General features: G+C 41.0%; 1 protein-coding gene across 11 annotated transcripts in view; it reads left to right on the top strand.

Moving 5' to 3' along the window:
- Window positions 1-27,185, top strand: part of ANAPC10 (anaphase promoting complex subunit 10) — a 190,828-nt gene that overhangs the window by 42,886 nt on the left and 120,757 nt on the right. For 3 of the 11 annotated variants that reach the window (XR_012764018.1, XR_012764016.1, XR_012764015.1), the window contains one exon: window positions 19,501-19,648. The exons of 7 other annotated variants lie outside the window; for them this stretch is intronic. Coding sequence is in view for 1 of the 4 variants with exons in the window: in XM_075421066.1 (XP_075277181.1) it covers window positions 21,201-21,244 (44 nt within the window). In the remaining 3 variants the exon portion in view is untranslated. Of the gene's footprint in view, window positions 1-19,500; window positions 19,649-21,200; window positions 21,254-27,185 lie in introns of those variants that run through there. One more of the 11 variants, XM_075421066.1, reaches the window with a different exon arrangement.

Genomic DNA, 27,185 nt, shown 5'->3' with positions numbered 1-27,185 from the left:
TTACGGTTGATGGAATAGTGCTCACTAAATTTAAACAGTTAGGTCCTTTTGCATATTGAATTACAGTTACTTTTACGTCTTAGGTTTTCAGATTTTTGTTGTAGTCTGACTAGGAGTGTTATCTCATGATTACCTCAAACTTTTAAATTTTTCATTTTTTGCATTTTCTTCACTTGATAATATTGAAGAAAAAGAGAATTGCAAGTTGCACCACGGCTGAAAAGTTGGCAGTTTTCTAACTTCAGGCAAGTTATAAAAGTATTTCCTGAACTTTTATGTTTAATTGCAGTATCAAAAGCAGAATTATAGGGTAGATGAGAAATGAAAGGTAGGAATCATCTTATTTCAACTTGTGTGCAATGTAGATTATACACACACATACCCCTGCTGTAGCTGGAGCATTATCCCTCACTGTCAAAGCAGGCAGCTGTTTAAAGTCCTAAATGGACTCACGGGAAAAACAGAGTACCATAAAAAGGGATAAATAACAGACTATTAGTGTATTAGATGTGAATTGCTGTGATTGTCTGTATTACATAGCAAGTATCACTCCTTGATTACCCGATTGTGTTTTCTGCGCCTTTTGTTTTGCCATCTAAGATGTCATTGCTAAGTAGTCTTTCTCTTTTTCTCTTGTATGAGAAACATCTGATAGAGTAATATAAGATTAAGGTAATATTGAAATAAATGAGACACAAATTGAAGATGTATTTGTTCTAAAAAATCATGACTTGGCAGTGATCTGAATCATCACTTCAAATAGTAATAATTTAGAGTTTTAAAAACTCTTTGTGGAGGATACCACACTAGGCCTTTCTGCCTTGCAGAATAGAAATTTGATTGCTAGCGTAAGTGAAGAGGTATTTCTTTAAATTGAACCTTGGCTTAATTTGCTTTGTAGACAGTAAGAAGAGGGAGGTGACTGAGTGACCAGGATCTTGAGGAACTCCTGTTGAAATGAATGAGAATAACTGTGTTTTGACTAAATCACATCTGTGTGTCTTCTAAGCACTGCAGTGTAAACAAAAAAGGCAGATGACAGGAGAGGGAGAAAAGAGGTATTTGCTGCTCCTGGTTTCTAAAATGGAGAACAGCAAAACATTTGTGTTTTGCTTAAGCTCGCATAGAGAGTCTCTGGCAGAGCTGGATGTTGAAGCATATCTCCTTTGTCTATCTTCTCTTTCATTGTGAAGCAGATTTTCAGATAAGGATACTGTTTTAAAGACAAATTTTCAGTAACGTAATTTCTGTATGTAATTTCATTTTAAAGTTAAAACTATATATTGGGGGTTGCTGTGCTAGTTGAATCTGTAGGGGAAATACTTTTGCCAACACTGTGTCTGTCGTTGCACAACTGAAGCTCTTTAGTTGCTGCCTTGGTGCTTACTCTTACCTTACCAAAAAGGCATAGCGTACTGTTTAGTGAAAGAGGGATAAGCTACCTCACATTTTATAGGGGATACTTGACATGAGATTGATACTAGCTTGCAGTCTGGCTCGAAGATCTATGTACATGCCATTTTCCACACTTTGTTTGGTGTAAATGTAGAATATTGGGCTTCTATTAATTTTTAAATTTTTTTATATAGCTACTCTGTACATTAGACTTCAGATGGCTCTCCCCCAGACCCTCAGTTACTTATACACCAGTGACCTGCTTAAAGCATCACTTGCTGCCTAATTCTGTAGTTAACCTAGTCTTCACAAATAGGCATGCTACTATGCTGTGGGGTGCCTGGAGCTCTAATTGAAGCTGAAGTTATTGATAACCCAACATGAAGGCTATCAGACTAAGTATTTACTGAACAGTTGGCATGTAGATAGTTTTCTGAGAATCAAAGGCCTAATCTGAAATGAATGAAGTATGAGAGATCAAGAACTGAAGTGAGTCTTGCTCTTGGGACTTATTCTTCTTCGTATTCTCTGAAATAGTTTAAGGGAAGTAATTGAAACATGATTTAGGCTTGAAAGGTCTTTATACACTAGAGAGAGCGCCAGATGGCCAGATTGCTGGTACTGATTAGCAAAAACGCATGAATTTGCGTGTGATAAATGAAGTGATTGAAGAGCCTGAGGGACCATGGAGAGCAACCGGTTGTTGGGAAGGCAAGTCGCTGCTTCACCTCACACAAAGTGAGCCTCACCCCTAGGTAGCGGGCCATTGCTTGAAAAACCCACACCTCTCACAAAGCAATAGCTAGTAATAATTGTAATTGTCTTCAGTCAAGAACTGCAAGTGAAACAAGTGCTCAGGCTGTTTATACCACCACCTTGTGAAGTAAGTTGGGCTGGCTCCAGAGCAGAGTGCCACTTGCAGTAAGTCAGGGTGACAGGACTTACAGCTGAATCACACTGAGACCTATAAAGAAAGAAGGAGAGTCAGAAGCTAGTGTAATAAACCTCCCAGGAACTCCTGAAGACTTTAGACATTGTCAACCATGAATATGTGTCTTTGTTTCAAAGTGACCAGTGGATTTTTCTGTAACTTCTATTTTAAGAATGGATCTGGATTAGTAATGCAAAAATTGAGAGTTCGTTGCTCCAGTTTGGAGGCTGGTAACTAGTGATGTCCCTCAGGGGTCAGTACTGGGCCCAGCCTTGTTTAACTTCCTCATCAACGACCTGGATGAAGAGTTAGAATGTACCCTCAGCAAGTTTGCTGATGACACCAAACTGGGAGGTGTGGTAGACACACTGGAAGGCTGTGCTGCCATTCAGCATGACCTGGACAGGCTGGAAAGTTGGGCAGAGAGGAACCTGATGAGATTCAACAAGGGCAAGTGCAGGGTCCTGCACCTGGGGAGGAACAACCCCGTGCATCAGTACAGGCTAGGGCTGGACCTGCTGGAGAGCAGCTCTGTGGAGAGGGACCTGGGTGTCCTGGTGGATGACAGATTACCCGTGAGCCAGCAGTGTGCCCTGGCCGCCAGGAAGGCCAATGGCATCCTGGGGTGCATTAGGAGGAGTGTGGCCAGCAGGTCGAGGGAGGTTCTCCTTCCCCTCTACACTGCCCTAGTGAGGCCCTATCTGGAGTACTGTGTCCAGTTCTGGGCTCCCCACTTCAAGAAAGATGAAGAGCTACTGGAGAGAGTCCAGTGGAGGGCTGCGAGGATGGTGAGGGGACTGGAGCATCTCTCCTACGAGGAGAGGCTGAGGGAGCTGGGCTTGTTCAGCCTGAAGAAGAGAAGGCTGAGAGGGGACCTAATATATACTTACAAATGTCTGAAGAGTGGGCGTCAGGAGGATGGGGCCAAGCTCTTTTCAGTAGTGTCCAGCGACAGGACAAGGGGCAATGGGCACAAACTGAAGCACAGGAAGTTCCATCTGAACATGAGGAAGAACTTCTTCCCTCTGAGGGTGATGGAGCACTGGAACAGGTTGCCCAGGGAGGTGGTGGGGTCTCCTTCTTTGGAGATATTCAAGACCCGCCTGGACAAGGTCCTCTACAGCCTACTGTAGGTGACCCTGGTTCGGCAGGAGGGTTGGACTAGATGACCCACAGAGGTCCCTTCCAACCCCTACCATTCTGTGATTCTATTCCAGGTCTAACTGTAAGAATAAATGGTCATCATTGCTGTTACTGTGTTTTGGTATGTGAACGAATTATGCAGATAACTTTTAGTGGATTTTTTTTTTATTTACCATCCAGCTCTGCGGCTCAAATAGAATGCATCAGAATTCTTTGGGATCATTGAGGTGACCCCAGATTGACATCAGAACATGCTTGCCTACATGGGGGAAATGCAGGTTTGGGGCTCGGAAGAGTACAAGGTTATAACATGCAGTAGAATGCTATGCTTTGAGAGCCTGACGTGTTTAATCAGTGACAACCTTTGGGCTCTTATTCCTGAATTTTTTCATTGTATGTAATGGTTCTTAAACAATAATCGATTGATTACAAAAATGCTTTGCACGTATGCACAAAAATAGCTGTTTATTTAATATTTAACTACCACATTATTTACTTTTTTAATTAAATGCGATAGGTTTTTGCTGGAGCATGAGATAATAATCTAAATGCAATTAAAATGTTCGTAGTATTAAGAGCATGTGCACTGCCCTCTGAAGACGGGATTGCTGAGGCTTCCAGGCAAAGGTTTTGGGTGGTCTGCTGTTGGTTTGGAATACTTAAGTGTTCTGGTTTAGATCAGAAAGGTGTTAAGGTGCTTTTATAAAACTGTATAAATCATCATTAAACATTGTTCATTGAAGTAAATTTTAAGTAATCCTTCACGTGACATATTTGCTGTAGTTTGAGGCTGACATTTCAACAAGCTGTTTTACGTCAGCCTAACAATTACCTATGACAGTTTCTCCATTTGCACCGAAGAATAAACATTTCTTGCAGCAAGTCAATGGTATTAGCGTGGTTTAGTTGAATGGAAGAGGGAAAAAAAACCCAAGTAATGAAAATTATGCTAATACTGGATGCTGCTAGAGGATATAATCCAGACATAATTATATATGAAATGAGAAAGTAAGTTTGGGATCACCGAAAGCATTAAATATCTGAACTCTGATCCCACTGAAGTGAATTACCACCGTTAATTATAGTAGGGAACAGTTAAGCCAATATATAATGCTTTAATTCAAGTAAATTAAATGGGATCAGCAACTTCCAGTTATATAGATAAAAACAGGCCGACCTTGAGCAGTTTTGAAAATTTCATTCTCAAATGCTTCTTTCAATATACAAAACTCCTTTGGGAGTAAATTCCAGACACATGCAGTGCAGCATTGAACGTGTCATTTGTTGAAATCTTTTAAAATTGGAGGGCAGAAATTCCTTGTGTAAGATGAAAGCGTCAGAGCTCCTCCTCCTTAAGCTTTGAGACAGTTTATGGCTGTAGATTCAGTTCTGATGTTGACTGAAGATGCCTATCATCATCGCACTGTTGACTGGTTATCTTCTCCAGTCTTCAGGAAAGCCCAGTGATGACTTAGATCTGGCAGCTGAGCTAACTGTGATTTCTCCACCACCCCCACCTCCTGCCCCTGCCCAGGCAAAACAGGCTAATTTACAAACATAATTTGTATAAATTCTCACTTGCTTTTGACTGAGTTAGGAATGTATCTCCAATGTATGAGATAATTCACTTGTGTAATTGGCATACCTGAGGGGTAGTAACTGCTGGTGGGATGGGTTGTGATGAGTGACTTGGCTTACAGGTGAGGGTGGGCATGGGTGCACTAGTCTTGCTGTTGCTGTGAGTAGAGCTAGGAGGTGTGTTTTTAGCATTAGTAGTGCTTAAATTTTTCACTGCTACTTGTTTGAACCGAAGTTTGACAGTTGAACTAACGCAAATTGAGAAGGAAAAGTACTGGATTTGGACTCTACAGAGAGCCTGATATTACATATCAGTAAAACGCTCACTGAGAGAACTATATGCAATTTCATGCAATTCCTTGAATTGATTTTGGTTACTGAAACCGAGCTAGAAAGAACAATTTAATTTTCTAGTTTTCATTATTTTATTCTTTAATAATTGAGGGAAATAACCCCCCAAAGAAATAACATTTATAACTTGGGTAAAAAAAAATTGAAGCTAATATAAATTTAGCTAATTAATTCAAGCAAAGTGAGATTTGTAATGAAAAACTCATGTCCTTTTAACTGACGGTGCTACTAAACTAAAAGGAATGTTTAGAAGGTAGATAGGTTTCTTGAGTATAACACTAATATTTCCTGGAGGACAATATCTAACTTACAGAATTGACCAAACAAAATAGCTAATGGCGGCTTCATTTCAATATTTACCATATTTTTGTACTGGAGTTTCATATAATCTGTAATTTGAAGCAGCAGGGGAGAAAGCAGTCTGTAAAGTTGATACTCATTCACAGTAGAACAAGAACTATCATGACAAGCCATGAATTTATGAAAAAGTACTGTAAGCATTTTAATTAGAAAACACTTTGTGAAAGGAATTATCTTGTTTTATGCATTTGTGCATTTCCTTTAAAATCATGTTTCTTACTCTGCTTAGAAATTTCAAGAAAAAGGTGAACCATAAACGGTTACTGCGCTTTCACAAAGGTAGTATTTGTCTGGTTTTCTGTACATCTGCTTCAGGTTGTTATCCTGCTGCCACTGAAAATCCGTTGTAAAATGAATAGGTGTTCATTTTGGTGCTTCAGGGTAGAATCTTTAATCTTGGACCGCACATCTCTGAAGAGAATTTCTACTCTTAGAAGCAAATAAGCCCATACAATCTAATCCTTCAGTTGTCTTTCATGTTCTATTTGGTGTCATTTTTTTATTTTTGAATTTTTTTTTTATCTTTAAAACCAATGTCACGTTTAATATAAAACCTACTGCTAGGACAGGATCTTGTGATAGCTTGTATTCAGTATTAAAGCTTATTCTCCTGCTTTTAATTAAGACTAGACTTAAATATTTCAAACATTATGCTTTATATGTTCTGTCCGTTGCAGATATTATTTCCCATTATTTGGCAGGTGACAGTGGAGGATTACACTACTTTCTAATGGTCCATTTTCCATCATAAAACCACCAATGTGATCAGTAGTTTAAAGGGGTAAAGATTTAAACCAAAATCTTAGTGTGTGGAAATGCTTATAGGCTATTGTTAATTTTCTGGCAGAGCTAGCTAATCTTTCAATATGAGTTATGTATACCTTCGTTATATTTGATTTTCTGTCCTTCAACATATTGAAAAATGAGGGTAGAGTCTTTGTTTTGTGTTGCTTCTCAATGAAGTCTCAAGTTATTCTACATCTTCCTAGTATGTAAATATGTAAACCTCAGTGGAAGCACATATGGCACATGCTCTTGCTGTATCCTACATACCCAGTGCTACTCTATTTTCATACTTTTATTCAATTTTTTTAAAAAAATCCCACAATATAGCAATTATGTCAGTAGTCCAGAAATAATTTTTTCTATTAGTTTTTGTCATCTTCCCTAACCTCCCTTTTCTACTTCCAGTAGCAATTTGCTATTGATTCTTCCCTGTCTGATTTTTCTTTTCTGTGTTTCTGATTTTTATGAAGGCTTGTTATCAAGTAGTGGTACTTCTAAAAACAGATGGTTTGTCTGGGCATACCTGAAAAAACGGTACATGATTTGGCTTTGGTATTTACCAACAAAGTGTCTGTGCCATGCCTGGATCTCTCAGAAATACTATTTTCTGAGTATATCATTCCCGTCAAATATCTGTTTAGACTGCTTTCATCCAGATACTGTAGTTTTCATTTCTTCCAGATATAGAATTAATTGTGCTCGTGTGTTAACGTAAAGCAAGGGCAACCTCATTAAACCAATGGAACAGTATAAGCAAGGAGAGAGTCAGGTCTTGCATATTAAATGAAAAAAAGATTGAGACAAGTATCTTGCAAAGGTTGCAATGACAATTAGGTTTGTCTTTGTTGTAAAAAAAGGTAGGATTATCTACATTGGTTGTACAATCCTCTTGTTCCCATAAATTATGATGCAGTCTTTCTATAATTATGTATTCTTTTTTTCCCACCTTGTTTTAGGAATGAACCAAAATAGCATAGTGAAAGGAGTCTTATTACCTCTGGCTCATCTGCAAATTTGAAAAGCGTAGAGTGAATGAGGTGAAGTCTTGCAGAAAGGGAGGACATGGTTTTTTGATTGAAACGGATTGCTGTTCTGGAAAGTTGGACTCCATCTTTAGCTTCTCGCACAATGATTCTAGCAAAGTCACTTGAATATTTTCATAGGTGATCACTAATTGTCTGTATATTGGAGGATTTACTCTGAAACCCCTGGTTCAGTTTTTTGAAAGTACTTAGTGTTATCAGATGTTGCTGAAGGCAGAGCTTTGCTTGCATCATCCATTCTGTTCCACTGAAGAGTTGGCCTGTGTAAAAAAGAAAAAAAAAATCATCTTTGAATTAAAACCAATGTGATTCACTTATACTGGGAACAAAAGTTTGCATTCATTTAGTCCATTTCTCTGGCTTCTGGTGGCAGCCCGGAATTTCTTGCACTAGAAGTTGTCATCTCTGGGCGCTGCTTCACCTATTTGCAGTGCTTGTTTCCTCCCCAGTCTTCAGAAGTCCTCCCCCAGTCCCCACTCGGACACCTCCGAGTCTCAGTGCTTTCACATCTTAGCCTTTAGTTGTCCCCTTACTTCTATTCGTCTTCCCCAGAGATCTCATTTGTCTCTGTCCCTTTCCCTGGTTCACTATTGTAGCATTTTGTATCCTGTTCAGTCCTAATTTTTCTCACCCAATACCCGTTTCCTCAGTCTTCACCCCAAATACCCTAATCTTCCCATTCTCTTCTCCCCCCCACCCCCTCCCCCCCAAAACCTGGAGATATTTTTTTTCCTTTCCCAGCTAGTCCCGACTAATACCATGTACTTCCTCCCCATATTGCGTAGTACATATTCTGCTTCAGCTCTCTTCCTGTCCTGCTGAATTGGCAAGATGGTACAGGCAGGTAAGGGCAGGGACTGGTGACAGTGGGGGTCTGCTACAGGCCACCCGACCAGGAAGACTGAGTGGACGAGGCCCTCTATGCAGATAGGAGCAGCCTCATGTTTGCAAGCCCTGGCCCTCATGGGGGACTTCAACCACCCCGATATCTGTTGGCGGGACAACACAGCAGGGCATAAATAATCCAGGAGGTTCCTGGACTGCGTTGATGATAACTTCCTTCTCCAAGTGACAGAGGAGCCCATGAGGAGAGGTGCTGTGCTGGACCTTGTTTGCACCAGCAAGGAGGAGCTGGTGGGGAATGTGAAGCTCAGGGGCAGCCTTGCCTGCAGTGACCAGGAAATGGTGGAGTTTAAGATCCTTAGAGGAGCGAAGAGGGTGCACAGCAAGCTTACTACCCTGAACTTCAGGAGAGCAGACTTTGGCCTCTTCAGGGATCTGCTTGGTAGAGTACCATGGGACAAAGCCTTGGAGGGAAGAGGGGCCCAAGAGAGCTGGGTAATACTCAAGGATCACCTCCAAGTTCAGGAGTGATGCATTCCAACAAAGAAGTCGGGCAAAAACGCCAGGAGGCCTGCATGTTAAAAAAAGGAGCTCCTGGACAAAGTCAAGCACAAAAAGGAAGCCTACAGAGGGTGGAAGCAAGGACAGGTAGCCTGGGAAGAATACAGAGAAATTGCCCGAGCAGCCAGGGATCAGGTTAAGAAATCTAAATCCCTGATAGAATTAAATCTGGCCAGGGACGTCAAGGGCAACAAGAAGAGCTTCTGTAGGTACATCAGTGATAAAAGGAAGACTAGGGAAAATGTGGCCCCTTTCTGGAGGGAAACGGGAGACCTGGTGTCGCGAATGAGTGGTTAGGTCACTTAAATGATCCCTCAAAGGTTTTTGCAAGAAAATATTTTACTGAAAATTTAGAAAATGTGATCTTACAAAGTTAGTTGGCAAGGTTCACTCTATTACTTACCAAATGAATGGAACACAAAATCGAAGGAGATTTTGAGTGGAAAATGATTTATACAGAGTAAAAGAAAAGTGTAAGGGGTAAGCGACACCCTCCCATTGAGTCACCAGGTTCAGGCTGGACCCCTTCCTTTCTAAACTCCTTCTCAGAGAGGAGCCTAGGTGAGGCTGGATCCAGAGCTGGCTTTAGACCACAATAGTTTATGTCTAAGAAATATGTTTAGCAGCAATTCAGGGTGTGTTCACAGTTTAAAGAGAGAAAGAGAATCACAGGAATTTAGCAGCTATCAGTCACGGGTTAATTTAGCATTTACAGAGTGATTAGAAAGAATTTACTCATACAATCACAATAATAGGATATTATGCTTTGAATCGATGCACACGTACAGAGGCAATCATAAAAATTCCCCTCGAGTTCAGTGAAATACTCACTTCAAATAATTTCTCAACGGGCGAAGGTTGAGTCTCAAGGAGATCAGCCCAGGTAGTTTGCGAGTTACTCCGAGAGGCGCGCCACTCAGAGGGAGTTACTGGGTGCAGCCTGCTGCAGACCAAAAGAGCTCAAGGGGTCTTCCTTGGTACCACTGTTTATAGGGTCTCAAGATGATTGACTTTAGTCATAATTTTCCATCCTGGTCACAATCCACATGATGCAGACAGCAATTATACACTTCCAGTACTACCCAGAATGTACAGTTCCAGGCAGGTGCGACTCCAGGCATCAGGAGATTCAGGTGCTGTCAGGGAGCGCCTGATCGGCCCAAGTCACTGCTCTTGTACAAAGACAAGAAAAGTGCCAAGTCATCCTGATTCAATGCACATCAGCTAGCTATTCTTGCAGTGCAAGCAAGAATACAATGTTGGCGGGTTCTGGGATTTCCAGGTGTGAGGGGTGGCTGCACCACCACACCTGGTTACCTGGGATATGGAGAAGGCTGAGCTCCTCAAGGAATTTTTTTGCCGCAATCTTCATGCACAAGTGCTCCAGCAACACCGCCTAAGTCACAGGAGGAACAGGCAAGGACTGGGAGAATGAAGAACCACCCACTGTAGGAGCAGATCAGGTTTGAGACCATGTAGGGAACCTGAAGGTGCACAAGTCCATGGGTCCTGATGAGGTGTATCTGCAGGTCCTGAGGGAACTGGCAGATGAAGTTTCTAAGCCACTATCCATCATATCTGAGAAGCTGTGTCAGTCTGGCAAAGTTCCCAGTGACTGGAAAAGGGGAAACATAACCCCCACTTTTAAAAAGGGGAAAAAAGGAAGATCCGGGGAACTATAGGCCAGTCAGTCTCGCCTCTGTGCCTGGCAAAACACATAGAAAATAATGAGGTGACTGGTGACAGACAACATGGCTTCACTAAGGGCAAATTTTGCTGGGCAAATTTGGTGACCTTTTACGGTGGGATTACTGCATTGGTGGATAAGGGAAGAGCAACTGATGTAATCTAACTGGATTTGTGCAAAGCATTTGACACTGTCCTACATGACATCCTTGTCTCTAAATTGGAGAGACATGGATTTGATGGATGGACCACTCGGTGGATAAGGAGTTGGCTGGATGGTCGCACTCAAGAGTTGCAGTCAACGGCTCAATGTCCAAGTGAAGACCAGTGATGAGTGGTGTTCATCAGGGGTCAGTATTGGGACAAGTGCTGTTTAACATCTTTGTTGGCAACATGGACAGTGGGATTGAGTGTACCCTCAGCAAGTTTGCCGATGACACCAAATTGTGTGGTGCAGCTGACATGCTGGAGGAAAGGGATGCCATCCAGGGGGACCTTGAGAGGTGCTCCTGTGTGAATCTCATTAAGTTCAACAAGGCCAAGTGCAGGGTCCCGCACATGGGTTGGGGCAATCCCAAGCACAAATACAGGCTGAGTGGAGACTGGATTGAGAGCAGCTCTGAGGAGAAGGATGCTGCTTCACCAGAAGCTCAACATACCCCGGCAGTGTGCAGTCACAGCCCAGAAAGCCAACTGTATCCTGGGCTGCACCAGAAGAAGCGTGGCCAGCAGGTGCTGTGCTCTGGCAAGACCTCACCTGGAGTGCTGCATCCAGCTCTGGAGCCTTCAGCACAGGAATGACATGGAGCTGTTGGAGTGGGTCCAGAAGAAGGCCACAAAAATGATTGGAGGGCTGGAGCACCTCTCCTATGAGGAAAGGCTGAGGGAGTTGGGGTTGTTCAGCCTGGAGAAGAGAAGGTTGTGGGGAGACCTTATTGCAGCCTTCCAGTACTGAAAGGGAGCCTATAGGAAGGATGGAGAGGGATGTTTTGCAAGGGCCTGCAGTGATAGGACAAGGGGTAATGGCTTTAAACTGGAAGAGGGCAGATTTGGATTAGATACAAGAAAGAAATTCTTCACCATGAGGGTGGTGAGGCACTGGAACAGGTTGCCCAGAGAAGCTGTGGCTGCCCCCTCCCTGGAAGTGTTCAAGGCCAGGTTAGATGGGCCTTTGAGCAACCTGGTCTAGTGAAAGATGTCCCTGCTCATGGCAGGGGGGTTGGAACCAGATGATCTTTAAGGTCCCTTCCAAACCATTCCATGATGAGAGTATTTGAGAGCACAGGGGAGAGACGCTTTTTTTTTTTTTTTTTTTTTTTTTAAACTTTTGGTTGTAATAGTCAACCCAGCCCAAGGATACAATACCTGGAAGCTGCTATTAAAGCAAAAGGTTGATTTTGCCATCTAGCTTCACACCAGATCATGTTGAGGTATTGTTCTGTAGGGTGTGCACACTTTTAAGCTTGGCCCAAATTAGGCAGACTTTCATAAATGGTTACAGGTATATCTTTTCTCTCCTTTCCTGTCTAATTTCAGAAACTCTACTGTAAAGCACTAGAGTGCTAAAAGTTTCCAAATAAAAGGTTGTGAGAGTATTTCTCTGAAATGGCTGAATAGTTTTGGCTGGAGTTTTCCAAAATAAATTCAGCCTGAGGCAGACAGCTGGTATGGGAAATTTCAGCTAAAAGAGTTGCAATTTGTCTAAGTTTTGAGGACTCTGAAGAGGTTTGTGAGGGAATTAACCCTGGGTAATATTTCATGTTTCACCAAATCCTGTCTTCTGGGCAATATGCTTTGTCACTTTGTGTGGACCTTCCCATTTGGTTTAAAATTCGTTCTCTATAGTAACTAGCTAAGCTTCAGTACAGTAGAAGAGCTATTTTTGTTTGGGGTTTATAGAGTCAAGGAATTTTAAAAATAGTTAATTTGCTCCCCCAGAATAGTTGAAGTAGCTTTCTATATAGGTATAGTCTGTTAGGGGCATTTGTACCGGAAATATCTCTGTTCTTTTATACTTGTTTATAGCTTACACCAGGGATTTGTGCTAGAGTAGCACTGTCACAGAACCAGCTCTCTTAGACAGTTTTAACCTACCACCATCTGTAGCACCATTCTGTGAATCTGCTTCCCTAGCATGCAGTCTGCATGGTAATAAAAGAAGCAAAGACACTCCTCCTGCCCAGTTCTCCTGAACTACTTCTGTGAGCCAGACATATTCACACTCTTGTTTTTCAAGCTCTTCCATTAGTAAACTTTTCTCTCTGCTTTCTTACCCCCACCCACCCAGCTTTTAGCTGTCTTTCAACCCAGGCTTACCTTCATTACTGCAGGCCTTTTTGGGTTAATTGATGTTTCTTCATTCCCAGTGTATGGCTGTGACCTGCCCTATCTATTCAAAACTGTTATCTTCTGTTAGTACCTTCTGTCATGCAAGGTTCTCTTTGCTTGACAGATTTTCCAACCATCTTTATTGTCTCAAAGTACAAACCTCAAATACTTTATCTGGCCTTCAAATACAAGACTTAATACTGCATGCTAGGGCTATTAGGAGTTTCTAAACTCTGAACTTCTTCTGCAGGCAAGGAGGTACTTCACAAAGACACACCTGATCATATGGAGCCTTTTTGTGCTCTGGTGGTCCTGAAGCACTCCAATCAAAATGAAAATAGCCAAAAAAAAAAAAAAGTCAGTTCACCCTGGAAGATAATTAAGGCATAGAAAGTATTTCCCCATCTATTTCATGTTAGCTCCTATTACCATCTGGATGGGTGACTTGGGATAGGGGAGTGCTACGTCAAGACAATCTCTCCATTGAATGTAATTTCTTATTTCACACGCCTGTTAAAAAGTAGTCTGCTAAAAACTGGGCGCTGTCAAATGAAGTTATAAAAATATTGAATACCATGGAGTAGGAATTGATTTTATTCCCCCCCAATGGTTTTTTTCAGTACAAGAATGAGAGGATATCAAATTATGTCAGCAGATGGGAAGTTCAAAATAAATAAAAGAATATTGTTCTTGAAGCTCTATTTAAGCTATGTAGCTCCTGACTGCAGCAGGTTGTAGACATTTAAAGCTTGCATGGTTTCTAAACATGACTGAACAAATTTATGGGAGAAAAATCCATTGAAGATTATGAAATACAAAAGATGTAGGCCGTAAATTGTTGGAGCTTTCTATAGTATTGGGTGAAATACCACTACATGCTTGTCCTCTTACACCCTTCCCTAGACATTTGCTTGCTGGAATTGGTCTATATGCGTTCCTTTTTAGGAACAGGATGGTGTCAAGCCCTAGCAAGACCAAAAAAGTTTTGCTTGGAAACAAAAGCTTGGAGAAATGAAGTGACTACAAGGGACAACAAATGTTGGGGTGTTAAGTTCAAAGTATCAAAGATGGAAAAACAAGGAAGTGGAGACGATGCTGTTCAGAGCACCCTCCAAAGCACTAGAAAGTGCTTGAAAATATTTAAGGACCTGGTGGATACTTCCCAGGGGCTCCTATCAGGGACAGGTTGAACTAAATGAACCTTGTTGTTCTACTTGTTGCTGCCATTCATATGTTCCTCAGTGGTTTTAAGTTCTTGAACATTTGGCTGTTGGCAAAATTTGCTTAGAATCTGAAACCAACTGAGAGTAGAAACATTGTGATTTAAGAATTAAGCATTGCATTTCTCTAACCCCAAAAAGCAAACTTTTGAGGGAGGAATATGTTTAAGAAGGGGAGGGGGAGGAGGGCAGGGAAGACCTGAACTCTTTTCTCATCACAATACACTGAGAAAATGTTTAGACTGGTATATAACCTTCGCAGTGTTATGTTCTATAAAATTGGCAAGAGCTTAGTTCTTAGTCTGAATGCTATGCTTGTTTTGAAATTTAAATAATAAACAATTTATATATGTATACATTTTAGCTTAAAATCAGATTTTGTCGGATTTGGCTGTTAATAAAAGCTTACAATGGAATCAGCACTCTGTCCATCTAGTGAAAATATGAACAGGACCACACAAAGTGCTTCCACTGTGTCATTTCTTTTACTGCTGTTCCATTAAAATAAACTCCTTGCCACAGAACAAATTTGTCATTTCCCACTTCTCAAAAATATCATAAGTAGTGTAGTTTCTAAAGCTTTTCCACTTCTAGCTTTGGTATCTACTTGTCTGTATTTGCAGAAGATCCCTTTATATTCCTCCCTGCCATTTCTCTTCAACCACATACGTTACTGGATCTTAAATATACTGTATTAAATGCAGTCTTTGGCCAGTGCTGCTTACAGCTAAACCTAGGCTAGTCAGATAGTGTCATATTCATCTTGGTTTCTGTCATCACTGGTTTCAGAAAGAAAGTGCTTTTGATCTTAATGTATGTAGTCTTCTGTCCCTGTCTACTTTAGCATTTACTGAGATTAATTCCTCTTGAATTGTGTCTTCTTCTGGTTACAGTATCCTTTTTCTCCTGGATTTTATAGCTTGCTGAGCTCTGCTGAAGTAAAAAGAGACTTTATGGATATTTGTTAGGCTGAAGAATTAGTTTATCTTACTTGTATGTTTGTGCTATCTCCCGTAACGTGGCCCTGTGTCATCATCATGTTTCCTGGGCTTTCTTAGGTCATAAAAAACATAGGTGTATACTTACTCAACTTCCCTGATTCAAAACAACTTTTTGTTTCATCTGACAATGGGACTTCCCCTCTTTTTTTCCAAAGTATGAGAATAATTCTTTAATGTGTGTTTTCATTACTCCTGAGGTTTTTCTAAGTTACTTCTCTGAAGGCAAGTGTGTAACTAGGATTTGTTCAGAAAGCAGAGGAACCGGTTTAGTTCAGAAATATTTTATGATTTCTGCTTCATATGCACGAATGAAAATTCACAAGATTTCTTTGAATGTTGGCTTAAAACTGAAAAATGTAGGTAGTGATGCCTTCAAATCGCTAATGCCCGGCAAGCAGTGAACTGGGACTCTGGAGGTTTAGGATGAGTTGTCATGTGAATTTACTATTCAGTACCACCAACTTAGGTATTTCCTTTGGCATTATAGCACCTTCAGAGTAGGCAGATGGAAGTTAGTCTGTAAGACTCAACTGTAGCATCATGATTCAAAGATGGTCTCCCAAATGATAAGAATACACGAGACTGGTGTCCCAATAGGGCTATAATTCTATTCTGGTAACAATACATAGTAAAATGTTAGATGTGCTGTTAACATCCTGAACAAAACTTTTTGTTGTAAGCATGACTCAGGGTGTGTTTTAGTTTGCAGATCAGCTACTTCACCTCTTAAAATCCTAGGATCAAATAATAGCGCTCACTCGCTCCTACAATTGATGAATACTTTAAACATTTTGCTACATTTTTGTATGCCATTAGTTTCCAACACCTTCTCTTAGTTTACAAGGGTGTGAATAATCTGCATTGACATGCACGGCCAGTAGTGTTCACAAGCTGGCAGGCAGGTAATACTAACTCACAGGTCTGTGCTTGAATGCATCACTTCTGCTGTGCTCTTACCCTCCACTGTGCCAACAGCTGAGAGAACTGTGAGTTTCCCCCTACACTCACATCTTTCTGGCTCATTGTCAGTCAAGCCATGCCAACTGCACCAGCCAGTAAAAGCATATAGGAAAAATAAATTTGTCATAGGAAAAGTACAGAAAAGTGATTACTTTCATGCAAGACTACAGTAAAGGTACTGTTAGGCTGCACTCCGCTAATGCTGAAAAAATAGCTTTCAAAATCATGGGGTTTTGTCAGTGATAGCGTGCTTGAGGACAATTCCATGCAAAGGGCTGGGACCAAAACTTGCTTTTTTAAAAAATGCTCTAATGTAAAAATTTTTAATAACTCTATGAGTGGATAACACAACATGATGATATTGTGCTGTATCATTCTGAAAGAATTCTGTGTAAATAATAGTAAAGGGACGTGCTGGCTAATGCTCAAGAGGATACAAGAGGTATGAGTAATGAAAATTGTTTGATGCTGAACTGCACTTTCTACAGTGGTTTATTCAGTAAGTCTCCAAACATAGCTTTTTTTCAAGTTATTTGTATTGTAATATAAAAATAACAGAAAGTAAAATAGTTGTTGAAGTACATTTGTGACTCTTAAACAAACTCAGCAGACTTATTTTTTGATCTTCCTGAACACACACTTACCATTTCCTCTTGTTATTATAGGGAGGGGAAATCAAGCAGGCTTCTTTTTCTGTAGAACTTCACTTCTAATTGCAAATTACAGTGTGAGGATTTGTGTGATTATTTTGTGTCTAATTCTTCAAAAAAACTTTGCAGAACCAAGCAGAAGGCATTGTGATACTGAATGCTTCATCTTATGCTTAAAGTTGCTTAGTCTTGGTATACTAATCTAAATAATGACAGTTTGCATTTTTTGTTGCTCATAGACGTTTAGCAGAATCAATCTCATGAAAGTCAGTAGTACAACTAAAATTAACATTGAATATTGCATGCGATATTTGTCAGAACCATCTTAAAGTGCATCAATTATTTAACTTGACTAAGGTCAATCTCATTAATCTGTATTTACTATATTGTATTGACATATCAGAGACCTAATTGCTAGCCTTTGCTCAAGACTTACTCCATGTGGCAGGGATGGCAATCGAGTAGAAGGTTCTTTTTATTGCTCTGGAAATAAGGAGTACAGGTCATAGAATGGTGTCAGATTTTCTGAAGTCAAAATCTTCAGAGAGTATAAAATGTGCAGAACATTGCAGGTGCTTAGCTTTGACATTTATTGATGATCTTGTCAAAACTTGCAGAAACCAATCTGTACCAAAACCAAAGACTGCATTTGCCATTCTGCTAAGGAGGCTTACAATACCAAGAACACCTAGGAGTAGGAGTTTTTGGGGAAAAAATATTCCCTATGTGGCAGAAAGCTGACAAAGTCTGCCTTCTCTTATACCTGCTATCACTCTCATCCTGGTATAACGTGAGGAAGGGACTATGATGAGAAACTCTGAGTAAGGCAAGGGATTGATGCTGGCAAATTGCACCATATCAACTCCTTTCCTGACATGAAATGTCTGATCAGTTTTAGTCTAATGATAGAAAAAGAATGAGTCACCTGTTGTTCCATTAGTTGAATGTGCATAGCACATATGAAGCTATACATCACTTACGGAAAATGGGAAATAAGAAGCCAATAGAAAAATAAAATAATTTCTGCAGTGCAAAAATATAATAAATTATAAAAGTAATATGAACAGTAATATTAGCATATTTAATGTAAGATACTCTGAAGGCTAGGCCATTACCAGTGTCGTTTATGACAGTCTTTCTTGAGGAGAGGAGACAATGCTCCTTTGGCTTCAGAAGAGAGGAAAAAACACAGTTTCTGTTAATGGAAAATCACCTTTGTTCAATTGATCAGAGGATCTTGTCTCAGTGTGCTTATGGTGCATGGGAGGTGAACCTAAGAATGAAAGTAAAATGCTCTGTTTTGCTAGATTTCTGATGGCCCTTCAGATACTTTAGCTAAAGCTATCTCATCTTCTGTGATAATTTAGAAGTTGGCAGAAATGCTATATAAAGTAGATGTAACAACACTGGATCAATTTCTCCATCTTTAGGAATGTAGTTTAGGTGAGCAAAATTGCAAGAGATATATGTACCAGAAAAGTGGCAATGGTTTTTTTTTCTGGGCTCATCTGAGCCCCGTGAAGGCCCAGGAACTTAAGTTATTCCCATATTTATGTGAAAGCTCTGGCCTAGATCAGAAAGTCAATTGAGAGGTTTAAATGTATCCAAGAGTGATCATCTGTTTCCTAATACACTTTTTTGATCTCCGGAAGGCCCACTCTATTATCCGGCTGTATCAAAAAAACATAGGACCTATATTTTTGCTGGTTCATTTCCTCTGGAGATCTGTGGAATCACCCACATCTGATTTTAATTAACAATTATTATGAGTCACAGGTGTGTGTTTATGAAAAAGAACAGAGGAAAACACTCTAACTGTTTGGGCATGTCTCTAGGAATGGGGGAAAATTGTGTTCTCTTCTCTGCCCTGGCCCAATGAATGTTTCCTTGAAGTGGGTCGGTTTAACATGAAAAGTCAATAAACTATTTTCCTTCCTTTACTTTCCTCATTCTTGCATCCTTTCTGACCTGCCACGCAAGTGATAGATGTGCATTCAAATCACTCTCGATCAGAAAGGTTGGTGAACTCTGGCCTTGCACATTGGTGGTGGGTGAGGGTGAAAGGAGAGGGAATTCCATTGTCCAGTCAAACCCCAGGGTAGGGTCCTTCTCAAGAAGCGCTGCTTCTTGTAGCCCAGAGTTAGGTGTTTAAGAGTACGTCTACACCATTGTCTCAAACTCTGGGCTGGCTCTGTCTGCACACCAATGCTGAAGCTATCAGCACAGGAAACCACAGCGCAGATACTGGTGTTGTAGATTTACTGGCTGGAATTCTGTTAGTGTTGTATGTACATACTATAGTTCCAGGAGAAAAGCAAATCCATCTCCAAGGCATTTGCTGCAGACAAGTCTTACACAGTTCCAAGCTCAACTTGCTCACTTTGAGGGCTCTTTTCTGAAGTGCCTGTCTCTCACCAAACATTGCCAAGGGAACTGAGATAGTCAGCTTGGGACTGTGGTTTTCACCAGCTGGCAAAACAACAAAGTTTTGGAAGCTGTTTCAGTGAGTACCCTCTGTGATACAGCTCTGTTTCTCTGTGAAAGCTCTGTGATGTTGCATCTTTTTGTTTATTGTGACTCAGGCTCAATGATATTTTCTTGCAAGCTCTGGTAAGCTGGGAAAGGGAGAACAATTTGAATTTTCTTGACCCTTTTTTTGTTTAGCGCCATGAGGAAAGGTGATGTTACTGCAGTGGCAGGTGAGACCTCATCTATAAATGAGCAGAAGACTAAGCACAGAAGGTCTTTCCCAAGGGTGGATCTTGGAGATGGTGCCCACAGCCTTATTTGCAGGAGAAAGATATCTTAAAAGGTAAGAAGGAAAGCCCCATCATAATGCGACTCTGTACAGAAATATGCTGTGAATTGGAGTGGTAATTTATGGGCCATGCTATTAAAATGTGTTTCAATAGAGTTCATACATTTCTGAGATTACTGTAACGATGGCTGCTTCTCTTGAAAAGTAAACAATACATTCCTCAACATGAAATCCCACACAAATGGATTAAGCACAGATTGCGACTTTCACTTATACTCCTTTTTTTTGGAAATAATTCTAATTTTTCTTTTGAATTGGCATAAACTATTCTTGAGCAACTAACAACTTCTTTTCAGCTTACTCCACCCTCTTTTCCTGGATTTCTCATGCTTCTAAAGAGCATGAATACAGTTAGCCAACTAAGTGTCTTTTAAGTCCCTTGCGATATGAGTTTTTGATGCAGATAGGTTTATTTATTGGACCATATAGGCTAAAGAAGCTTGAGCTTACCAAATTATCATCTGTCCTGGCTCTTATGTAAAATTAGAACAAGTCTCTCAATTAAAGAGACTGCAGAAGACACATCTGACTGAGATTATACACTTGAATCAGTGGGGATTTAACTGCATCACTCATACAGAATTTGGTGCATGAATACTACTTAGTCTAATTGACATGAATGAAGAATTCAGAATGTGGACTTACATTATCAACATTTTCAACATTCACAAGTTTATTTAATATCAATAAAGTTTTAAGCATAATTGGCTTTTGGATGAGTTTCTGTAGTTGTAGACTTTTCTCATTCCCACTTCTAACACAATTGCTCTAAGTGTCTAGTCAGGCTCTCATCTTATAGAGGAATAATATTACTAATAGCCGGAGAATTTATAAACCTTAGTTTCCTTACATACTCCGCAGACTTTAGGCCTGCTTATAAGCTGCTGGACACTACTGTGGTGTATTTTATGCAGATATAAAAGCTAGATAGATATTCTTCTACATGTGTACCAGAGTGGCCGCTGCATCACCTCTCCTCAAACTCTGGTAAGATTTGTTGCCAGTGAAAAATGAGATGGTGTGGCATATGGGCACAGCAGTCACCAGCTGCCGAAACAGCTCCAATTACTGGTGGTAGGTGGAGTGAGATTGATAACTTTCTATTTTGAGCAAGATTTGCTTCCTTTGTTCAATTGTGTGAAGTGCTGTTCTCTAATGGTTCAGAATTTGGGATCTGGATGAACTGGAGTAATGAACAGTTCTGGAAACTGCAAGACTGAGCTGGTGATGCTACCAGAACTCATTTTCTCCCAAGAGGGCATGTCCTCAACTAATATAAGCTGTCTTATTGCCATTAAGTCTAGAATCATAGAATAGAATCATAGAATGGTAGGAGTTGGAAGGGACCTTAAAGATCATCTGGTTACAACCCCCCTGCCATGAGCAGGGACATCTTTCACTAGACCAGGTTGCTCAGATCTCCACCCGACCTGGCCTTGAACACTTCCAGGGAGGGGGCAGCCACAGCTTCTCTGGGCAACCTGTTCCAGTGTTTCATGGTGAAGAATTTCTTTCTAATATCTAATCTAAATCTGCCCTTTTTTAGTTTACAGCCATTCGCCCTTGTCCTATCACTACACACCCTTGTGAAAAGTCCCTCTCCATCCTTCCTGTAGGCCCCCTTCAGGTACTGGAATGCTGCTATAAGGTCACCCCGGAGCCTTCTCTTCTCCAGGCTGAACAGCCCCAATTCCCTCAATCTGTCCTCGTAGGAGAGCTACTCCAGCCCTCGGATCATCTTCGTGGCCCTCCTCTGGACCCACTCCAACACATCCATGTGCTTCCTATGTTGGGGGCTCCAGAGCTGGATGCAGTACTCCAGGTGGGGTCTCACGAGAGCGGAGTAAAGGGGCAGAATCCCCTCCCTCGACCTGCTGGCCACGCTTCTCTTGATGCAGCCCAGGATACGGTTGGCTTTCTGGGCTGCAAGCGCACATTGCCGGCTCATGTTGAGCTTCTCATCCACCAGTACCCCCAAGTCCTTCTCCTCAGGGCTGCTCTCAAGCCACTCTCTGCCCAGCCTGTACCTGTGTTTGGGATTGCCCCGACCCACGTGCAGGACCTTGCACTTGGCCTTGTTGAACTTCATGCGGTTCACGCAGGCCCACCTCTCCAGCCTGTCAAGGTCCCTCTGAATGGCATCCCTTCCCTCCAGCATGTCAACCACACCACACAGCTTGATGTTGTCAGCAAACTTGCTGAGGATGCTCTCAGTCCCACTGTCCATGTCGCTGACAAAGATATTAATTTCTGATTTTTCTACTGAATTTCTGATGTTTCTACTGCTTAGAATAAGAAGGCAGAAAGAGATTTTAAAAAAAAACCACCCACAAAAAAAAAACACCCCAAAACGTTTGATAGAAATATGTAATATTCTTGAGCATTTTTTCAAGCTGTAAAATTTAATAGACTAATACGTTATTCTGTGGGGTATTTATCCTCCTTCCATACTCTGTGGAGGAATAGCATTCTCCATTTTAAATATCATTTCCGAGAGATTTTTGTAGAATCCTTCCAATTGTCTGGTTCTCAGCTGAGCAGATGGACCCTAAATTAGAATTCAGAATTCATTTTGTTCCTATTGCTTGTCATTATAGCTAACTCACAAACAAACCAACATCATTAAACATTAATTTAGAATTTCATTGAGTACAACAGAATTACTATAATTTGCAGTGGTCAGGGAGACCAGGTACAACGGTCATACATTGTTGTGCTGCTTACTGCACATCAGGGGAACAAGACTGGTTACCGAGAACAGTGATTTATTTCCTCCAAGAATACTATAACATGTCTTTTAAACTACATTGTGTGGTTTCCACAATTAGTAAAATATAGTTTTGCAAATGGCATTTAAAAGTAAGACTGATATTTGTGTGTAGTTTCTCTTTGCTCTTGAATGCACAATAAAAAACATTGCTGGCCAATTTTCTGTGTGTAGCTTATGTTATTTCATTTGAAAGAAATCTATGCATAGTCCGTGCTCTGAAGTTTGGAGCTCTGCAACCTTAATAGGGTGAAAAATCTCTCACTTAAAGGAGATGAAACCCTTTAAGGCAAAATGTATTTTCCTTGAATATCTATGTATTTTTTTTTATCTTTGATGTCACATTACTTTTCAGGTTTTTTTTTCTAGCAGCTCTGGTGGTCTTTTATGATTAACTGTAGCGTTACAAATGGTATTTATACATTTTTTAATACACAGATGGTAACTGTGTACTGTGCTACTATGAAACATTGGAGCATGCTTTGCTGTAAGATGCAACTCATTGATATTCTGTCTTACAGGCATGAACATGTGCTTTTGTTGGTAAATATATGTTTATCATATTTTAGAACATACTTGAACATCAAATAATGTGTACTTTTGTAATCTTGAGAAAATGTTAAGTTAGAGCTGAAAAAAGGTTTCTGTATGATGGCATTTGATGCATCTCTAACAACGGGGCATTTGCATCATATGCCTATACGTGGTACTTGACAGCAGGCAGGAAAAATCCTGCAAACATTTTGAAGTGTGCTCTAACTTGCAAATTGTGAGAAAGATTTTTAAACTGAGTATTCAAGTCTGAGCCAGGAAGTGGGATAAAACATGAAACAATAATGAAAAGAAAAATTCATTTAAGCAGCTTGTTTCTACATTAGAAATATATGTAAATGGTTTCATCAGAGGCTTTACTAAAAATGCCATTTTACTTATGTAGGATATGGAGAACTTACTGAGCTTGCACTGAAAGTTTTAAAAAGTGGCCTTTCCAACAGTAGTGGAAATCAGTGACTGATTACTCTAACTTAATTTTAATGAAATAAAAAATACCAGTTTGTCCACAAATAAGAAAACACTGTGATTGTTGTCTATTAGGTGTGTTAGCAATTCTTTGAGATAACATTAACATACATTACTATAGAATTGATTAAGATGTAGTAGTTGTGTTGTGCATCAGCTACCCAAATCTTTACGGTCTGATCCGTCTCACACTGAAGCTAACACAAGACTTCTCAGCTGACATCATATTTTAAACTAAGTTGCTGTGAGTTAAAAGTTTTGAACTGTACTTCTCATCATTATTTTGTATTTATTCAATTCAAACCTCTCTCCTTTACAGGACTATACTACATTCATGATCTCCACTGAATTCAGGAAGAATTTTTGTATTGTATTATCTGTTGACCTTGATTTTATATGTATGATAATGAAGTGTAAATCTTCTATTTCCAATGAGGAAATATATCACTGTAAGTTGTTCTATAGAACTGTAATTTTATACGAACTTCAAATTATTTTAATGCCCTTTAGAAAGGGAAGGAAGATGACATGAATAGCTCAGAAACTAAGTCACACATGACTACACGTGGGAGAGTGTGTGTCTGAAAAGTATCACTTATGCTTGCCTGTTTCTTTTTTTTTTTTTTCCATAAATATTCACCAGGACTCCTTTCAGGTAGGTTACTGGGCTATATATACATGCGTGTATGTATGTTTGTATGACTTTTATTCTGTACGTTAGAATGCTAACAATGATGTATTTAAAATATTCAGTACAGAAAAATGACATCAACCCTAGAAAGTATCTAATTCATCATTGGCATTTCAAATCTTTTAATGTCAACAAAGGTAATTTAAAGCTTTTGTTTTGTCCATGTAGCCTTTATCTTGGACAGAAGCTTAATTTGGAACTGCTGGACTGATGAGAGACAATCATAAAATACTAACATAAATCACTCTTAGCAGCCATACCAAGAAGTGATTAAGAATGAAGGCATGATGGCAACAGTGCTGCTAAGCTTTTCTATGCCCAAACCAGCATACTGGCTCCTTGAATGCCTTTATAAGCTGGTGAATCATAGAATCATAGAATGCTTTGTGTTGGAAGGGACCTTTAGAGGTCATCTAGCCCACCCCCTCTGCAGTGCACAGGGACATCTTCAACTAGACCAGATTGCTCAGAGCCCCGTCCAACCTGGCCTTGAAGGTTTGCGGGGATGGGGCCTCCAGTACCTCTCTGGGCAAACTGCTCCAGTATTTCACCACCCTCGTCGTAAAAAATTTCTGCCTTATACCCAGTCTAAACCTACATTCCCTTAGTTTAAAGCCATTGCTCCTTGTCCTATCACAACAGGCCTTGCTAAAAATATTTTCCCCATCTTTCTTACAAGCCCCTTTTAGATACTGAAAGGCTGCAATAAGGTCTCCACACAGCCTTAAAGCTGTGAAGCTATGACTAGTCCAGAAATATTTTAAATTCTTGTGGGAACCATGCTGACAATGATCTGCCTAAAGGACTGAGCAGAGATAACACATTCCCTACAGAGTCAAGCTAGGCTAGATCCCAAAACTGTAAGACCGGGAGCTTATTTTATGTGGTCTTATGCTGTAATTTTGAAGTGTACATTGATCTTTCAAAACCCCTGAAGGAGAAATTGAGCTTTACCAGTCACAGGCATTGGAAAGTCTTCAGTCAACTCCCAAAAGTAGGTGTTATGAATGCCCCTCGTACTCAAAAGCTGTTGCACCCAGGTGTCTCTGTTACACTATATGGTGTAATGGGGAGCTCTTCAGTGAAGCACAGAGCTGACCTGACTTAAGAAAGAACAAATTACTGAGGATTTAAGAAGAGTCTCAAAGATGAGCTAATCTGGTTTCATTATATAAGCTGATAAAGCTGGAACTCCTCTTTCAAGGTCTCGTTCAAAATATTAAAAAGTTCAGAACTCCTTCAATCCATGATCGCAAAATGATGTTACAGTAGACTGGTAAACAAGAGATACTGTGAAAATTTATCCGTTCATATATTATTCAAATTTATCTGGTAGCTGAGAGAGACACAGGTAAGTTATTTAGAGTTTAGATGTCTTCAGCAGCTTTTTTAATACATGGCTTGTTTTCATAGAATCATAGAATCATAGAAAGTTTTGGGTCAGAAGGGACCCCTAGAGGTCATCTAGTCCAACCCCCCCGCAGCGAGCAGGGACACCACTAACTAGATCAGGTTGCTCAGAGCCCTGTCCAACCTGGTCTTGAATGTTTCCAGGGATGGGGCCTCCACTACCTCTCTGGGCAACCCGCTCCAGTGTTTCACTACCCTCATTGTAAAGAATTTCTTCCTTATATCCAGCCTAAACCTACCCTGTTTTAGTTTAAAACCATTACCCCTCGTCCTGTCACTGTTGCCTCTATTAAAAAGATTGTCCCCATCTTTCCTATAGGCTCCCTTTAAGTACTGAAAGGCTGCAATCAGGTCTCCCCGCAGCCTTCTCTTCTCCAGGCTGAACAAGCCCAACTCTCTCAGCCTGTCCTCATAGGAGAGGTGCTCCAGCCCTCGGGTCATTTTTGTAGCCCTCCTTTGGACCCGCTCCAACAGTTCCATGTCCTTCTTGTGCTGAGGGCTCCAGAGCTCAACGCAGTACTCCAGGTGAGGTCTCACCAGAGCAGAGTAGACGGGCAGAATCCCCTCCCTCGACCCGCTGGCCACGCTTCTCTTGATGCAGCCCAGGACACGGTTGGCCCTCTGGGCTGCCAGTGCACATTGCCGGCTCATGTCCAGCCTTTCGTCTATCAGTACCCCCAAGTCCCTCTCAGCAGGGCTGCTCTCGATCCTTTCATCCCCCAGCCTGTATTGATACTGGGGATTACCCCGACCCAGGTGTAGGACCTTGCACTTGGCGTTGTTGAACTTCATGAGGTTCACATAGGCCCACCTCTCCAGCTTGTCCAGGTCCCTCTGGATGGCATCCTGTCCTTCTGGTGTGTCAGCCGTACCACTTAGCTTGGTGTCATCTGCAAACTTGCTGAGGGTACACTTGATGTCGCTGTCCGTGTCATTGATAAGTATATTGAACAGCACCGGTCCCAGTACGGACCCCTGAGGGACTCCACTCGTCACAGGTCTCCATCCGGGCATTGAGCCATTGACCACTACCCTTTGGCTGCGACCATCCAACCAATTCCTTATCCACTGAATGGTCCACCCATCAAATCCATGGCTCCCCAATTTAGAGAGAAGGATGTTGTTGGGGACCATGTCAAAGGCTTTACAAAGATCCAGATAGATGACATCCATTGGTTTTCCCTTGTCCACCCTTGTTGTTACACCATCATAGAAAGCCACTAGGTTGGTGAGGCAGGACTTGCCCTTGGTGAAGCCATGCTGGCTGTCTCGAATCACCTCCCTGGCGTCCATGTGCCTTAGCATATCTTCTAGGAGGATCTGTTCCATGATCTTCCCAGGATCGGAGGTGAGACTGACAGGTCAGTAGTTCCCAGGGTCTTCCTTTCTACCCTTTTTGAAAAGGGGCACATGTTTCCCTTTTTCCAGTCACTGGGGAGTTCCCCTGACTGCCATGACTTTTCAAATATCATGGAGAGTGGCTTGGCGACTACATCAGCCAGTTCCCTCAGGACTGTGGGATGCATCTCATCAGGTCCCATGGACTTCTGTACGTTTAGGTTCTTCAGGAGGTCCCAAACCTGGTCTTCACTTACAGCTGGAGGGATTTTACCCTCCTGGTCTCCTTCATGCCATTCATTGAC

The sequence above is a fragment of the Opisthocomus hoazin genome, chromosome 5 (genome assembly GCF_030867145.1).
Source record: "Opisthocomus hoazin isolate bOpiHoa1 chromosome 5, bOpiHoa1.hap1, whole genome shotgun sequence".
In the NCBI taxonomy this organism is placed as follows: Eukaryota; Metazoa; Chordata; class Aves; order Opisthocomiformes; family Opisthocomidae; genus Opisthocomus; species Opisthocomus hoazin.
Note: the sequence above shows the minus strand (reverse complement) of the source record. Positions and strands in the feature narration are given on the sequence as shown.